Below are 18168 nucleotides of genomic sequence, written 5' to 3' on the forward strand. Positions count from 1 at the left end.
TTATACATCACATACGGAAAGAAAGGAGCCACTCCACTATTTTATTTAAAAGGATATTAGAGATAACCTAAAGGTATGCATACGTATAATATCCAAACACATTTTTAAAGAAATATCTTATGCTATTAAAACAGAAAATATATTAAAAAGAGAAAGCTTCAGCCTCTTTTCTGGTTCCTTTCACACTGCCCAGGTTGTGCCAACCAATAAAAAAAGCCACCTTCATAAGGAAATTAGTGATCCTGTGGTTTCCAGGCCTCATGTCTTAGGCTGAGGTTAGGAGAAAATACATCAGACTTTCATCATTGCTTTCAGAGTAACTCAGAGCAGCACAAGAGCGCTCAGCAGGTTAATAGCAAAACTATTCTCGTCACGAAACTCAAAGGCTTCCATTTTCTGATACTCATGCAAAACCTTCCCTCTGGTTTTGGTTGTTATGGTTTGCACACTGAATTTCCGTCTCCTCATCTTCAAATTCGCTTGAAAACTAAAAGGAAATGCTCACATACATTAAGACTCACCTGGTTTACAGTATAGCAGTGCTGAAATGTACAGCACACAGCCAATGGGGAATTCCAGACCTGCCAACATACAGCCTGTGTCACAGAAATAAGCACTGTTTTTCTTGTCTTTCTATGGACAATCACAGAAAGAAGGCTAAAGTGATTAGTTTTCACCCCACAATGGATGGCTACACCGCTGACGGGGAGCTGGTTCAATGTGATTACTGTGTTTGTGTTTAAATGACAAGGCGTTAGGAAAACCCATTCTGATAGTGTAACAACTCAATTCTTTAGAATAAAGATTACATTCAGCACTCATATCAACCAAAACTGTAGACTTCCAGATAATAGGTAAGGAACTATGCAGTGGTTTTGAATGACAAAGGCCCAATTTCCTATGCCCTGTGATTTAGACGGAAATCTAAGTAGTCACTTCCCCACCAACTTCACATAGAAGCTAGATACTTAGGGACCCTAAAAGGCAGGTAAGCATTTTACTGAAAACCTTGGCACCTACACAAGTCATACACCTAACTCCACAAGAAGGAGGTGTGTGAAAAATTAGGCTATTCTTATTCAAACTCATGCATCAAAGACTTTGCTAAGCACTCAGACTGGTATGCTGAATGATGCATGTCCGAAAGGCAGGTGCCACTGGTAATGTGGGAGAATATGTTCAGGGGTATTTGAGTTGTCAAACATAAAACCACTTGTTTGTAACAAATAACTGGTGTTCACTGAAAGGTATCTGATTAAAGAGAAGTTCTGTTTTAAAAGAAACACAGTAAACTTGCACCGTAATCCCTCTGCCCACATTCTTCCCAGGAGTGAAATAAAGCAGTTGGTAACTGGAATTCCCCAAATGCACAGAGGGGCCAGCACTTTACAAAAAGCAGCACCTCTGGCAAAGAGACTTCTGACAGGACTCTGTCCCGTTACGCTAAACTGGCACTGATTACCCTGCTAGCAAATTCAACACCCTTCCCCAGACTAAGTTACAATTTTTCAGCAATCTTTATAGTCTGCTGTTAGCTTTGTCTTCCTCAAGCACCTGAGGGCTCTCTGAAGTCCTCATAGAGCCATGTCTCTTCCTCCTAGTTTCATCCTCCCTGTTTCAGCCCTTCCTTTGCAGCCCCCACCTGCAGCAGCAGCTATTGAATACTAGCAGGCTATCAGCTCCTCCCCAGCCAGCCCAAGCTCTGCAGGAATAGGTATGCAAACTCATAAGGCACAGCCAAAGTTTTTGCTTCAGTGAGGATTAGCAGACAGACTGGCTTCATCTTAGAGGCTGAACGGATTGAGGCAGGTAGCACGGTTGTCAGGAAACAATCTTCTTGAGCATCAGAGAGCTCAGAGATTCAGCCGTGCTATCAGCAGGATATGTCAGGTGTGAGGCATATGGAAAGGCAAGGAGATAGACTAACAGGATGGATATGGTCTGTCCCTACAGTATAGCTTGTGAAATGCCAAGTTCCCACGTAAAACAGCAAGTAAAGCAAGTACAAGGAAATGCAAGCCTTTCTAATATCTGATAATTCAGAGTAGACAGCAGGTGAGATTCAAAGTAAATAACAGGAAAGGGAACTAAGCTGTCTTTCCTGGCTCATCACAAACAGCTGGTTCTAACAGCACTTCCCAGACAGCTTCTCACTTTTAGATTTTTTTTATATATTTAAATTGAGAACATGCAGTTACCTTCCATTTTCCCATTTAAATAACTTGCTGCTAATTCACCTATGAGAGAACTATTTCAGAGGGAGATAGAGGAAACAGTAGTTTGACTGAAGCACTTTCAGTACTTAGCTTGCATTCAGAAAAGCCAAATTGGAAATCTGGGCTAACTCCTACAATTACAGTTCTTTCCTAAGCAGAACTCCTCTAACAGAATTAAGGTTCTTTAGTGTGACTTCCATCTATTTGTTAGAAATAGGATCATAGGATAATTTAGGGGGGAAGGGAACTCAGGAGATCTCCAGTACAACCCTACTCCACTACTTCACTGTCCTTGAGGGAAAAAAAGATTTTCCATATATCCAGCCTGAACTGCTTGTGTCTATTTGTGCCCATTACCTCACATCCTCCCATCACACATCGCTGTGCAGGGCCTGGCTCCATCTTCTTGATAACGTCCCCAGAGGTACCGGGGGGCTGCTGTGAGGTCCCCTCAGAGCATTACCTCCCGCAGACAGAACAAGTCCCCAGCCCTCTCCTCACGGAGCCTTCGCTCCAGCTCCTGACCATCTTGGTGGCCCCTCCGCTGAGCGCACTCCAGTTTGACAGCACACTGGGAGGCCCAAAACTGGATGGAGTATTCTCGATGTGGTCTAAGGAGGGCTGAGTAGAGGGAGATAATCACTTCCCTCATCCTACTGGCTGTGCTCCTGTTCATACGGCCCAGGGTGCTGTCCACCACCCTTGCTGCCAGGACACACTGCTGGCCCCTGCTCAGCTTGCTGAGCTGCTCCTTAGCCAGCCAGTCCCCATCCTGTACTGTTGCACAGGGTTACTCCTTCCCAGTACAGGAAGTTTCCTACCCTTTCTCCCAGCCTATCTAGGTCCCTCTGGATGTCAGTTCTGCCCTTGAGCCTGCCTACTGGGCTCCCCAGTGTGCTGCCACTGGAAAACTTGATGGCAGCATACTCCTTTGTCCCCCTCTAGGTTACTGAAAGATGTAAAACAGGAACGACCTCTGCAGTGCTCCCCTTCTTACTGCTCTCCAAGTAGGCTGCGACCCATTAACCACTGCCCTCTGAGCCTGACCAACCAGCTTTTTAACCAGATGGTTTTCATCCATCCAGATTGAAATGTCCTAACTGGATATAAGAATATTGTGGGATACAGTATCAAAAGCCTTGATAAAGTGACAGTAAATGACATCCACTACTCTCCACTCATCCACAAATACAGTCATTTTATTACAAAAGGTAACCAGGTGGGCCAGACATGATTTACTCTTGGTCAATCCCATGCTGACTGAGCCCAGTCATCTTCTCCTTCACGAACCCAGAAATGTGTTCCCAGAGGACTTGCTATGTGGTTTTACTAGAGGTCACAGTCAGGCTGTCCAGCCTGTAGTTTCCCAGGTTTTTGCTCTTGTTTGAAGATGGCTTCTATGTTTGCCTTCCTCCAGTCATTGGGGACCTCCCCAGATCTCCATGGCTTTTCAAAGATGATAGTGAGCAGCAGGCAAGTTCTGACAGCACCCCTGAATACAGCCCATCTCATCAAGTTCACTCAGGTCATCTCTGACTCAATCCTCACCCACTGCTGGTTGTTCTCATCCTCCTTGAAACCTGCCTCAAAACACAGATGCCTGGCAGACCTTACCGATAAGCACTGAGTACCTCAGCGTTACGTTTGCTGTCATGAAATCACTCTTCCCATTCAGCAGCCATCCCACATTTTCCTTTTTAGCCTTCTACTACTAATGTAGTGGTAGAAGATCATCTTGTTGCCCTTGATGTCCCTTGCAAGTCTCAATTCTAGCTGAGTTTTGGCTTTCCTCCTAAAGGCGTCCCTACACACCTGGTCACTCCTTCTAAATTCCTCCTTTGTAGCCTGTCCCTTCCCTCCACCCACCGTATACTGCCTTTTCAGATCAGAGCTGTCGTGCTGCCTGCTGAGCCAAGCCAGTCTCCCGCTACGTCTGCTCGTTTTCCTGAGGGTCGGGAGGAATAGTTCTTGCACTGAGCGGCTTCCAGTAGCATAAGACCACCTTTGGATGAATCCATCCCCCTCAGCATTTTTATTGTCAGAGTAAAAGCTGCACTGCATGTGATAATTCAGCTAGGAAATTTATAACATTAGGTATAAAATAGACACATGAAAGTGTTTATAATTCTACAGCAACTTCACCAGCTTAAATTCACATAATAGTTTGTTACTATTTTTCCTGTTTAAAAGGACCTAGCATTTTTAAAATGGAAACCAAAAGTTTTAGCTTGCTGTTTACATTCAGTCAGAAACTTTTGATATTTTAAAAGTAAATTTATCATGCTAAGAGATTAAGGCTACAGAATTTGACCATTGTTAGAAAATTAAAAAACAAAGTGTCCGATTCTTTTCCACTAAGATTCAGGTGACACTGAGGCCTGCTAAATCCAAAAGCTCGATTTATGTTGTGTTCAAGTATCACAGGTCTGTGTTCACAGCTGTTTGCTGCGCAGTGTTCATTCAGCAAAATCCATTTCACACACCACCACCTCAGGCTCTCTTCTCACATTTTTTGCCTAATAACAAACAAGATAAACGCGGGTTCAGTGCATCGGTGTCAGTGCATAAAAATGTGAAGTAGGTAATCAGAACTGATGCGTGTTTCCCAGATAGAGCGTGATGAACACATTTCCTGCGCTGCCCAACATCAGACACAGGAAGCATCACCATCAGCACCCAGAAGTCACTGTACTGCAGTTTTTTCAATCCAGGTGTCAGTCAGTATGGCTGAGAACCAGAAGTCCCCTGATTTCACAGAAATCAAACGGTTAATTTATTTCAGATGGAAAGCCCCACAGTGAAAAGGATCCAATTTCTGATAAACTATAAGCTTATTACACTCTAAATAAGAAATGGTCATCAGAAAAAGGAGTTACTGGGTTTGCACATATCTCAGAGTAAATGAAATGTGCACATAAACAATTCTTTGCACTGACTCTGCAGTATGGACAGGATTGTTAATGCTAAAGACATTTATCATAAAATACTGTTAATGTTTCTCTGTAAAAACAAATTGTAACAGTTTGGTAAGTTATTTTCTCCATAGCCTCTTTTAAGCATAAAATTTTATATCTGGCAATGCTTTTTTAATTGAGGACTTCCAATAGTGACTCACAACAGCCACATGAGATAGAGAAGTTGAGTAATATCACTGAAGTCACAGAGGCCTCGAACTCAGCGCCTATGGAAACATTTAGAGGTCGAGACAGACAAAGGGAAAATCTGCAGTAATCTCTCTACAGAGCTTGCACTTATTCAGAGAGGATGCAGGGAATGGACTGTGTTTCAATCACCATGTAACCCATAAAAACTGAGACTACTTCCCTTATGGGCTATTCCCAGTGATTTCAAGAACTCCTGCCAGGCCTCCGCTTCGCTGCCAAGGTGCAAGACTCCACGAGCTCCTCTGCAGAAGCTGGGGGCATCCCCAACACCCCCCGCCGGGAACACTGCCACCGCTTTAGGAGCAGACAGTGTGATTTTGGACATGACTGGCTGTTTGCAGGAGTGTTTCTATGAAGCCATTATCTGGACGATGGAAGTGAAAGAGCAAGACCAGAACTCAGGAAAGCTCTTGTCACTTTTGCTTCAGCCTCACGTCTCTGGGTCTGTCGTGCATGAGCCGAAACACTGAGCAAAGTATATTCTTTATGCTGCCCACAGAGCAAATGCAACAAAACTCTTCCAAATAGCAGATATTTAGCTGAAGCTTAACTTGTGGCCTTCCTTGTTCTGGGTTGCCATTAGGTTTCAGATATTTTTCAAATATAAAAGTCCTCTTGTATTATAAGAAGTTTGATACCATTCAGATCTGGTTATGTCTTAATGATGGCAAAGTAAAACTTCCACTGAATTAGGCAAGAATAAAAGCTAATATTTGAAACATCTGAAAGTTCAAGCCAAAGAAATATATCCCCCCCCTCCATGCCCTGCAAAAAAAAAATAAATAAATAAAAAGAATCTAGAGCAGATCAGTCCAACACCAAGAATGAGGCCATTAAAACCAGGAGCAACATTTTTGTTTATCTCAGTGACTTCAAAATTTCATACCAGAAAACATCTGCTTGTAAAAAAAATTAGATCTAAATAAAAACTCATAATCGATACCATCATTTAGTTATGGACTGACTACATGGTATTAGAGACAACTTTAAAGTTCCAAAATATTATATCCCTACTGCTCAGTAGTGAAAGAAACTCTCCTTATTAAAAAAAAGCTCTGTTTCCTTTCATATAGAAACTAGTTTCTATTTCCTTGAAGTGCCTCTCTTGCTCACGAGATGGATTATCAGTAGTTTATCTCTTCAGGTCATGTAAAAGACAGTAGCATTTCAAAGAAATCACTTGTTTTCATAGCTGGGCTAAAGCGCAGCCCTTGGGACTGGTAAGAGGATATACTCTGCCGGTGCAGCTTTGCTAGCCCGAGCATCGTGGAGCTCAGCCCTGCAGGCGAGCACAGGGCTTGCCAGCTAACCCCCTCGAAGAGCATGACGAACAGCAAGAGTGCAGCAAAGCTAAAAATCAGCCCACACACCAGCTTAGGAGCTAACAGCTTGCCTAAACCAAAATGTAACATTCAGAAAGCAAACTGAGCCGAAACGGAGCATGAATATGAGAGTAAGGCCTAGCAAAAGTGACCTAAAAGTGGAGGCAGGGGGGAGGAGAAGCTTGAAATAATTTATACCAGAAAGTAGGATGTAGAAAGTCCATGGGACTTTTTATGCTCTTCAGCTTAACTAGACTTATTCGGTGGTGTAATCTTGGAAATTCTCTCACATTTCCTCTCTCCCTTGCACTCTACCAAGCGGTTGCCAAAAAAAAAAAAAAAAAGGGAAAGAACTTGTGGAAACATAATCAGGTAGGACGTTTGCAAGTCTTTGGGAGTTTCTTCTTTGCACATTAAGCCCTTTCTTGCACATTAATGTGTTAGATGACAATGATACAGGAGAGCTGGAAAACAGTAAAACGCAGATGGTGATAGCCAACTGTGCTACTGTTGCTGGGGAAAAGAAAACACCAAAAAAACCTCCCTGTTCTCTTTTTATCACACAGAGTTAAATACACACGATGCCAAACTTAGGACAGAGAGCATTATAAGTCAAATGATGGGGTTATTCTAATAAGCCTTTAAAACTGCCAGGCTCAAAATATACTTTTTGCAACTTACTGTAATGATAATAGATAAAAGGAGACTTTAATTATTAAAAAAGAAAGTATTTCAAGCAGCAACTAATAGTCATGCTCCATATGAAGTAGAGCAAAGTATTATATAGGTAAATTAAGATGGTGAGAACTGAAACAGATGGGTCTATTACTAACCTTCTAATGAACAAACTGGAGAAAAAAGGCAAATAAAGAGAACAGAAATAACTCTATGAAAAACTTTTGACAGAGTTATGTCCTAACTATTCCACATGGTATCATGTTTAACCCCACCAGAGCCTGGACTACAATTCTGTCCACAGGAAGCAAGGTTAATGAACCTGAATATGGATAAGCACATAAGATTTTAAGGCATTATACACTTTTTTAAAAAACCTTATTTTAAGAATAAGTAGCACTTTTAACACTACAAATGTCAATCTAGTATATTCAGAATGATAAAATCACGTAGGTTGGCAGGGACCAACATCTATTCCATCTAGAGATATTAGTCCAACTCCTCCTCAAAGCAGGGTCCTGTACAATAACCATGATCATAATCAGCAAAATATTTTTAATTTAAGAAATTCTGTGCAGGCATTTTTTTGGTTTCCTGTGATGTACAGAAGCAAAGCACAATTCAAGTCACAGAAAAATTCTTGTCAGCCCTATTATCCTTATAGTTTCTCTTTTTCCTTTCACTTTAATTCTACACATACCTAAGTCTTGGAGACGCTGTTCCCATTCTTAGAATGGGATAACTCATATTGGACTCAACAAATAAAATCTTAAACATGGATAACCATGGCCAGAAAGAGTGAATCAGTCAGGGAAATATTCCATCAAGAGAGAAAAGTATGACTTGCAGATGAGAGTTACTCAGCGGAAGAAAGTAATTGACCATCACAGCAAAAAATGAAAATGTGAATAATAATCTTGAACTTCCTAGTCGAGATATCTATTTCTGAATGAAATAGGTTTTGGAGTTTATTATTATACATTACTACTCCAGATTTTGGCAATTTTTTGGTTTTATTTTCTCAGGTTCTGTCAAGCTGAGTCTGAGCTAGGCTTACAGGAGAAGGTGAAGACTATCACTTTACATGGTCTTTAGACTTCCTATGACCCTAATCTAGAAGCAAATTTAGATGCCATTCTTCTTCCTAGATATATATTGTTCATCCCTGACTTCTCCAAACCAGATATTCAGAACCCCCAGCCTTTTCCTATCTTTGCCAGTCTTACATGAATCTTTACACAAGCTGATATGTCCAAGTAGCTCAGAGTGAATCAGAAAAGCAACATTGCCCTCTTTGCACAGGGATGAAGAACAGAAGCAGTCCAGGAAAACAGAGACTGAGGCTTACGGGTTTGGGGTACTGGAGGGGACTCACAGATGGCAACTTAGAAGGTCAAGACATAACATAATATATTAAGAGCATCAGAAATTCAGAACATGAAAACAGTAGAACATAAGAATGACAGCTAATGCTAGGCTATCTCATCTCTCTCCTCTGCTTGGTAGCCACAACTCTTCCTCTTTCGACCATCCAGTACTCCATCTGTTCCTCCTTTGTGACTCCCTCCAAGCCCAGCAGAATCAGGATCCTAAAGGCAAAGGCCACTATATCTGCCAGAGCCCAGTGATGTAATAGCTTTTAAAGGGCTATATACTATCGTTCTGCAAATAGGCACTTTTTTGAATATACTTGACCTTCCACCCATTCCAAACTTCCCCTAACTTGTAGAAAATTCAGCCAAAAAATCTCCTCCTATTTATTTCTGTTAGTATTTGCTATCTTCAAAACATCCAGGGCAACATTATCAAGAAAAGGAATGTGTCATCTCCCAATAGGGATGTCACAAGCTGTAGAGAGATGAGGCTGGAAGAAGACTTCAGATGCACGAAAATACGTTAGATACAAGCCAAGATAATTTGCGCATTATATCAGAAACAAATGCAAAGGCCTTTTTTCAAAATCCTCTAAGAAAATAGCAAAGCCAAAGCTCACAGTGAAATTGATCTATTTTACCTCCAGACACTACGCTGTTTGTCACCAATGTATCTGATTCCCTCTTCCAGATAAAACACCTGGAAAACATAAATCAAGTGTGGGAAGACAGCAGTGTCACCTGGATGTAAGTGACAAGAATATGGCTCCTTATTTACAACATCCTCACAGTAGCAAGGTAATTCTGTTCTAGGTCTAAAGCTACACCAGTAACTTGCATAGATCTGTTTAACATACGTCAAGGGTAAAGGTAGTTGCTTCATTTCAAATAGGGCAATAGACTTTCTTTGTTTGGCAAATCAAGTGTCACTATTCCTGCCTTGATAATAGATACGAACAAGCAAACTGACTTGTTTTTCAGGGAAGCAAGTCTATGCAAGTCCCTCTTAGACCCACAGAGCCAAACTGAGTGGCTTTCTTATACTTGTTTGTAACTACAGGTTCGAAGTGATGCCCCACTTTTAGCTGGCAGCTACAAAATACAGAGAGCTGCAGGAGGGAGCCAGCCACCCTCACCTTCTACATATCCTGTAAGAGCTAACCATGCTCTCCAAACGCTAGCTGCCCTCAGTTTTGAAGTATAAGCAGTTTAATTAGGCTTCCAAATGCATGTCCATTTAGATATCCAGACCACCTTAGATGCAGAAAGAGGACATTTACCCACCTAACATTGATTATATAAATACAGCATTTGTGGCCCATGTCTGAAAACTGCACCTGGTTATGTTACAGATTAATTCATTTTAAAACCCTGGACTACTTTTAAAAAAAATCCAAGCATCTCGAGAAAAAAAATGTCCTTATTATAGAACAGAATCAGATTAATTGACGTTAGAAGAGACCTCTGGAGACCACCTAGTTCAACCCCTGTTCCAAGCAGGAATAGCTTCAAAGTAAGAACAGGTTGCTCAAGGCTTCACCTGTACTTTGACTACTTCTAAGGACCTGGATTGCACAAACTCTCTGGACAACCTGCTTCACTCTCAGTGATTTTTTTTCAGTAGGAAATCAGCAAGATTTCCCCTTGCTGCCACTTGTGTCCATTGCCTCTTATCCTCTTATTGCGCACTTCTGAGAAGAGCCTGGGTCCAGCTTCTCTATAATCCTCCCACTAGTTAGCTGAAGACAGCTACTACCTGAAGAAACTCAGCTCTGTTGGCATCTCATCGCACATCAAAAATCAACACGCTAGATATGAAAACAAATATGGTGCTGATAACATCTCTCCCTTCCTTTTTAGCCTTGTTTGGGGGTGGGGGAGGGCGGGGGTTAGTAAATAAATTCACTTAGACAAAGGTCAGTGTTTACCTGATAACGTGAGGTCAGTGTTTCCTACGGCACAGCCTGTGCAGACAGATTTATGTCACTGATAACAGCCAGAGGATGTGGCCTCCTGTGGCGACAGCCACCTGGACGCAGGCTTAGCCAGTCTGTCCCTCCTTGCCTGCACACCAGTACGCAAGTGGCTTTGTCTCGCTCAACCATCAATTGTACCACAATCCACCACGAAATCACAGATCCACAAGCAGCGGATCTTCTCAGTTACCATGATCATATGCAGCTCTGTACAAACCATTCATGAGAAGTCAGAATTGCTCGCACAGTTTAATGAAATCAAATCTTTGACGTTTCCCGGAAATTACAAATATTGCGATGTCTGGGAACCAGATGTTTAAGTACTTAAACTTCTAAATCATCATTCCAGAGAGACAAATTAAGACAATTCCTTCCCCTCTCCCCTCTCTCATAACATTTCTTCATCTGGCTCTGCATCAAGGGTGGCACCTTTGTAGTGGAACTCAAATATATGAGAAAAATGTGCACCTGCCTCAAATATGCTGTAATGTTCATATTACCTCTACAAACAACAGCTCTTTAACTAAAACCAATCCTTAACTATGCTAGTCCACTTAAAATTATGGAGACATTCCTGACTCATGGTAGTGGGCTTCCAAATAATCTGACTTGGAAAAATTAAACTAAATTTATTAAGTGCAGCTTCAAAAACTCTGACAACACTTTTAAACACTTCCACTGCACATGTGTCTAAGCAAATCAGATGCTTCAAAGTACTGTTTTCAACAGCAACTGATAAATACATGACTTGCAAATATCTTGTTGAATATGGAGCTTTAATACTGGCACATCTTGAAGTATTTGTTTCTAATTTGCCACTGAGTCCATCAAATCAATTGTAAAACACCGGATTTGAGAAGGCACCTGGTGTATCAGGCATGTAGTAGGTGAACTTTGTCAAGACGAAACTGCAACACTTGGAGCGCATTTGATCAAACCAAGAAGTGCTTCGCACTTGAAAGCACCAATCAGAAAGGGACAAGAATTTGAAGTTTGGAGGGGATTTTTTTTGATAACACACACAGACACACAAAACAAACCCAAACCGATTCAGTTTCATCCGGTCTAACCTCGACCACGAGACACCACTGTCTGTTTTCTTTCTCAAAAGACTCACGTCACCACGCACTGAAAAAAGGGAACTTCCACAGTTTGTGGTGAGGATACATGATAAACAGCTCTGTTCACACCAGCTAGCTGGGCTGCCTGAGTCAATAAAAGGCGGCAGCAGAGTCGGAGAGCTGACACTTGGTGCTTGGAGGACTACCGTGGCAAAAGCCATTTCACATCAAAGTTGAGCATAATGCCAGGATTATTTTTTCCCCACAACAACATGACTGAATTGAATGGAAAAGACGACTGCAAGCTTTCAGAAGGCAAAATCCATAAAAAGAAGCAAAAGGCTTTGTAAGTATATACATCTTGGTATAAATTCTAAGTTTTTAGAAGCGAAACTAACGTTAGAAACTTGGAGATTATGAATTAGGGCCATTTTTCAAGCTAACTCAGTGCAAAACCTGTTTCAAGTCTAGGACTATACCACCATTAAAAATGGCTTGAGCTGATGCAGACCAATGAACCGATTCTCTAAACTAAGCAGAAAAAGAATTTGGATAAACTAGGAGCCTCTTAGTCTTTTGAGAGCAATTACTTTGATATCTAACTTCCCAAACATCAGTCATAGGATGGAGCTGTTCGCTTCTGTTTAAAAGTTTTAAGAAGTTTATGAAGAATTGAAAGGCAATTGCAATTTTAATGCATTACAAATGTCTATTCATTGGTTTCAGTGGTGCAGATCTCAAAAACTATTTGAAGTGCATGGTACCACATCTTGAATCCGGAATCAAGTCTTCTAACTCCAGAAATGTTATGTAAGTACTGAGATACAGTAAACTATAATAAAAAAATTAACTATAGCTAGATTACTATATGGCAAAACTATTGCATTTATTTTTTATTAGTTTCTAAACTACTTCTAGAACAACAAATTACTTCTAATATCATCATAATGTCAGTTTCCAAAATAGAAAAGAGGTAAATGTTAGGAAGGAGAAGCTATTCATGGAGTTGAAAGTTATTTCTTAGCAATACATACATGCTTGTGTGAAATGATGGGGGAAGACGACTCCTCAGTTATATCTGTTCCCTTCAGAGGCATAGTGTATCCATCTCTAACGTTTTAGAAGAAATGATGCATTACACTTAGTGAAGTGCAGTGATATTTCCATGCATATTTCAGGAATATGGAAACATTAGTACAGACAGACACAAAATGATTTGGTCATAGTTACACTAAAAGCTCACCCTTCTGGAAACAGAATTCAGGATAACCCCCTAGATTCCTCCATTTCCCATCTCCAATTATTTTTCCTCAACACATGCTTACTCTCAGGGTCTCAGTTCTGTCTGAGTCAGCCATAAGCTTAACAAATATCTGGTACATGCTCCTAGAATAGAATAATAAAGTGTAACACTTGCCTCCTATAAGTACGTACATGTGGTCTCTTGCCTAAAGTCTTTTTCTTTTCTTGTCAACTTAGGCTTTCTGCAGAAGAAGTAATGCAGTGGTCCCAGTCTTTGGAAAAGCTCTTGGCCAGCCAAAGTAAGTATATTACTTCTTTCTTATGAGAATGAAATTTTATGTAAACTGGTCAAAAATATGAAGCTGTAGCATTCTACAAACACTGCCAAAGAAGGGCCAGTTGCATTTCAGTTATTCACAGCTCCAGTGTAACATGGCTAGGGTAGTCAGCTTTGTTTCCAGGTCTTCCCCCCACCACCACCATTTTCCACTCCCAATATAGAAAACAACAACAACAACAAAAAGCCTAAAAAAGCTTAATTCGGTGGTGTTTGATCAGACTTCTGTTCTTACATAAGACTTCTCCGTTTAATTTGGAATTGTGTATGCAACTATGTAAAAAGACAGTCCATTTAGAGAAGACTAGAATCCATTAACGTACTTTAGTATCCCGGGTCTAGTTCTAAAAACCACTGAGCATCAATAGGAAGACTCCATGACTCCATTGCCCTTGAAATTAGAATATTTGCAGGATGTTGAAGAAGGGAAGTATGGTGTATTTTGTCAAGATTTTATAGCAGATTTCAACAGAACTTCTGCTATAAGCTGTTTATTTTATTCTCCCTGGTCGCAACTGTCATGCTATAAATGGTGACGTATTTGTGTTGGCTGTAGGTGGCCAACGTATCTTTCGGGAGTTCCTGAAGTCCGAGTTCAGCGAGGAGAACATTGAGTTCTGGTTGGCCTGCGAGGATTACAAGAAAACCAAGTCCGATCGCTTACATGGCAAAGCGGAGAGGATTTATGAGGAATTTGTTCAGTCAGATGCTATTAAACAGGTAATTACAAAATTAATCTGTGCAGTGTTATAGTAAAAGGATTCTGGAAAAAACAGAAGAGGTGAATGGAGATTCACTGAGATGCATTTACATTCATTCAGTTACATAGGAAGACGACGTGTTTGCATGTTTTTATGAGCTGACTTGACACGTTGTCGTCTTCAGCTGTGAGATCATCAGATCTCACAAGTACAGTCGCACAGCACAGGCCAGTGCTGAGAGCAACACCAGCAGCAGCTCAGCAGCTGCCCCAGCGGGCTCAGCACATGACACTGGTCTGAGTCAGCCCCGTTTGAATTACTGGTGGTGTCTGGAGTCAGGTGCTTAGAGAAAGTTTTGCTGGTAGAAGAGCTGTGGATTTTCTCTTCTCCTTTAAAATGTGGAGGCACTTTGGGGAATTGAAACTGTTGTATTTTGATCGTCTTTCAAACTTGAGTTTTCCATTCTACACGAAGTTTCTCCTTTTTAATTGGAGGGGTTTTTTTACTTGCTCTGTTGTTTAATCTTATTACCTCTGATTTTATAAGAAAATGCATTTATATATTGAGTAGCAATTTTTGTGCGTAACTGGAACGTAAACTTTTAAGTCCCCTTGTTTTGCAGTTCCCATATTGAATTATCATACTGAGTTCTAAGACTGGGAATTTATTTACTGACAAGACAAAATAGTAAATACAGAAAAAGGAAGTAAATTTAAGATATCAATGATGTTTGTTTTTCTCCTCCTAGATCAATATTGATTATCGTACAAGGGAAGCAACGGCCAAAAGGGCACAAGACCCAACTCACACAAGTTTTGATGAAGCCCAAAAAACAGTGTATATCCTCATGGAAAGGGATTCATATCCCAGATTTTTGAAATCCAAAGCCTACTTGAACCTTTTAAACCAGCTGCAGATCAACAGTTCGAAATGAAGGGGCTGAGGCAATGAAGAGCTGAGTAGACCCTGTGCCAAATATCCTGTGACGAGATCCTCAGGGGTGGCTGGATGGTTGGATCCCAGCAAGGAGAACGCCTGCCTTGGGGGAGTACTAGGGGAGACATAGACAGCTCCACTAGCAGGAAAACACAGGATAAAAGCTGTCAAGATGATTACAAGCAAGGGAGCAACATGGGGAAAAAATAAATCCTCTCCTCCCACATGCCACAGACCCAAGACAGGATACTATTTATTATCTGAATGACACTGTGAATACTGAACCAAGTACTAGATCCCAAAGACCTGCCAGTTATTAGGAAATGGCAGGCTAACAAGCTTCTAGCCAAGAGCGATGGGGAAAGATGATCAACTTTAGAAGAACAACAAGTACAACTGGCAGTTTTGTATGCAGCAAGGAAATGCCCAGACAAGACAGATAATAGCTTTAAAAAAAAAAAAAAAAATCTGTGAAGTGTTAATAAGCATGGGTGCAGCTCCATGATGACAATGTACTATGTAAATACAAATTGACATGTCTTAAAATTGATTTATTTTAACTTATGTAAGAATTATATAAGCTGTGTTATTACTATGTATTCAACAAGCAGGTATGTAGCATATTTTTTCTGTTTAATTTATTGCAAAATAATAAGCAACTCTTCAATTAAATCTACTGAGAAAAACATGAAAGTTCTGTGGTCATTTTCTGTCTTAAGTGGTCTATCCATCATAATTAGTGAAGTGTGCATTGAAGCACATGGTTCCCTTCTGTCCCACTCTGTCACTACTTCCCATCGCCTTTTTCAAACAGTAATGCCCCCTATACCTCAAGACTTTTTCCTTTCTCTCTTCCACCCATTTTATGCAGCCCTGATCTTGGTTAGCTGGAGGTGGTGATCCGGATCTACATCAGCCAAAAACACAGAAGCAGGTCTACGTTTCCTTCCTATTTTTCATACTCCCCCAGTTACCACCACCTGAGCCAAAACTCAAATATAGAAACCATCTGATCACTGAGCCCATGGTTCAATCCACTTCCGTGCAGATGATATGTACAGCACAGCAGATCACTCATGCTTGCTTATCCAGTGAGGCAGCAACTGAGAAACTGTCTAGCAGTTACTTTCCCCATGGTGTTAGTACTACACAGCTTAATCTTGGCAAGATCCAGACCCTAATTTACAATATCAATATTAGCAGTTAAAGGACGTTTACTTTTTACTGCAAATGTCATGTTAAATTTACCCTGCAAAATATTCAATGCTGTGAATAATCTATACCACAGTGGACATTGATGGGAACTAAAATAAAAGAGGAAAGTAGCAATTGTACTTGAACTATATAACTTCAAACACAGACACTATCAAATCTGGAGTGTTTACTGTATTGTGACATTAGATTTCATAATGAAAATAAATCAAAGAGTGTCCTGATCTTGATGAGTCACCATCACGAGACGCAGAAATCACAAGGATGACAATACAAGATTTTATCTCACCCTTACAGATTTTCCATTTTCCAGAAGAGCACAAGCTTAGTCAGGCACACTCCACTACACTGTACCAAAGGGAGAAGCTGCAAAGCCACGGAAGTCACCTCCCGGGGAGCAGAGGCTGTGTCTATGCTGCCACCTTCGGGGACCTCAGGGCTTCCAACGGGGAGCACAGAAGCAGAGCTCTGCCGGGAGCAACGTAAGTAATGGTCGTCACTGCCAGCTTCTGCAGTCCTCTCCTCCTGTAGCCTCTAACTTCTAAAAGCAATATTTAGGGGTGGTGGGGGGGTGGGGGTGGAGTGGGGATTGGTTGAGCGATCCTGGTCTTACAACATTATCTTCCTTTGGTTAAATACCTATAACTGAGGAAATCTCCGAATGTAAAATTTGAATGCTCCTGAAACAATGCAAACTGGTCTGAATATGATCTCTTAGATGAATTAGCTTTCCAAGATCAGTAGGAAAAAGTCTAATGCCTCTGGAGTAGGAATTACAACCACACCTCCCAGTACACACTGGTCACAGCTTCAGACTCATTCCGACACAGCTAAGATACGCCAAATGTCACTGAACGTAGTTCCAACCTCACTGAAGATGAAAGAAAGCTAGCGCTTGTCTTCGTGCTGGGGGAATCGGGCTTGTGTGTGCTGATTACCCACTTACCATAGAAGTCAAAAGCAGCAGTTACCTATATCTTTGTAGATCATGGGTTGTCCATACAACAGTGAAGTTATGCCATGGTGTTGAGTGCCACAGCAGCCACTGCTTGCTTCAAGGGACAGCTGAGATTGCCGCTTGTGTCCCCTGCCTCGACTTCACATCTGGCAGAGCAAATCTTTTGACTGAAAAATTTGAGCACAACCGTTGCAGTTGTTTAGGTATTTAGGCTCCGCCTGCCACCCTGACCTCCTGCAAGCATTCACTAGGCCATATACCTACCCTAACGGGAAAGGATGCGAGAGACACTAAAGCACTGGTTAGAGCCCTCTAAAATATTCTGAAGTTGGACAGAGAAGAGAATTTAACGCAGCGCTCTGACACCCTCCAGGAGCACATCAACTGCTGGTACTATGCAGAGCTGGTATAGATCAGCCTATTTGAAGATGAAGGAGGAAGGGACTTATCGCTCTTTTTCACATAAATCACTCTGATTAACGACTTGGTACAGCATGAGAATGGAAATCTTTCTCAAAAAGAAGGTGTTCCTCTCCTTACAACCCAACTTTCATGCATCTCCAAGCCCTTCACCTCATCCGTGGTGAGAACCCAAAAAACAACTATGTCCATCAAAGTCTATTAATACCAGAGACATTCCAGCCCGCTCCACTGTCCCTAGCAACATTACCGTGTTTCACCAGGGAATAAACAGTGTAGCAGAAACTCAGAGCTGTCTCTGTGATGCTGTCGTAAGCCTAGCATTATATAGCTGTTGCTATAGCAGGGCTATACAAAGCCGGTCGTTTAAACAAAGTGCAAGAGTTCTGAAAATATTTTACTGTGATTTAGTGACGCCCATATTAATCTGCTTTTTAAAGAGAGGAAGCTATAAGTAACAGTTTAATGGTACAACTGAAGATTTATTATTTCAAGATACTTCACAATATTTACATGCTTTAAAAAATAGTCAGGAATTAGGTATTTTTATTATTTCTGCAAAACTGCTTTAAGAA

General features: G+C 41.1%; 1 protein-coding gene across 1 annotated transcript; it reads left to right on the forward strand.

Moving 5' to 3' along the window:
* The first annotated feature begins 11890 nt into the window (after positions 1-11890).
* LOC112997354 (regulator of G-protein signaling 1) lies at positions 11891-15684 on the forward strand. The gene is made up of 5 exons (XM_026123327.2): positions 11891-12133; positions 12514-12597; positions 13267-13328; positions 13923-14086; positions 14816-15684. The coding sequence occupies exons 1-5, from the start codon at positions 12030-12032 to the stop codon at positions 14999-15001; spliced, it is 600 nt and encodes a 199-aa protein (XP_025979112.1). The 5' UTR covers positions 11891-12029; the 3' UTR covers positions 15002-15684.
* Positions 15685-18168: the final 2484 nt, after the last annotated feature.

This window comes from Dromaius novaehollandiae, chromosome 8 (genome assembly GCF_036370855.1).
Source record: "Dromaius novaehollandiae isolate bDroNov1 chromosome 8, bDroNov1.hap1, whole genome shotgun sequence".
NCBI classification, from domain to species: domain Eukaryota; kingdom Metazoa; phylum Chordata; class Aves; order Casuariiformes; family Dromaiidae; genus Dromaius; species Dromaius novaehollandiae.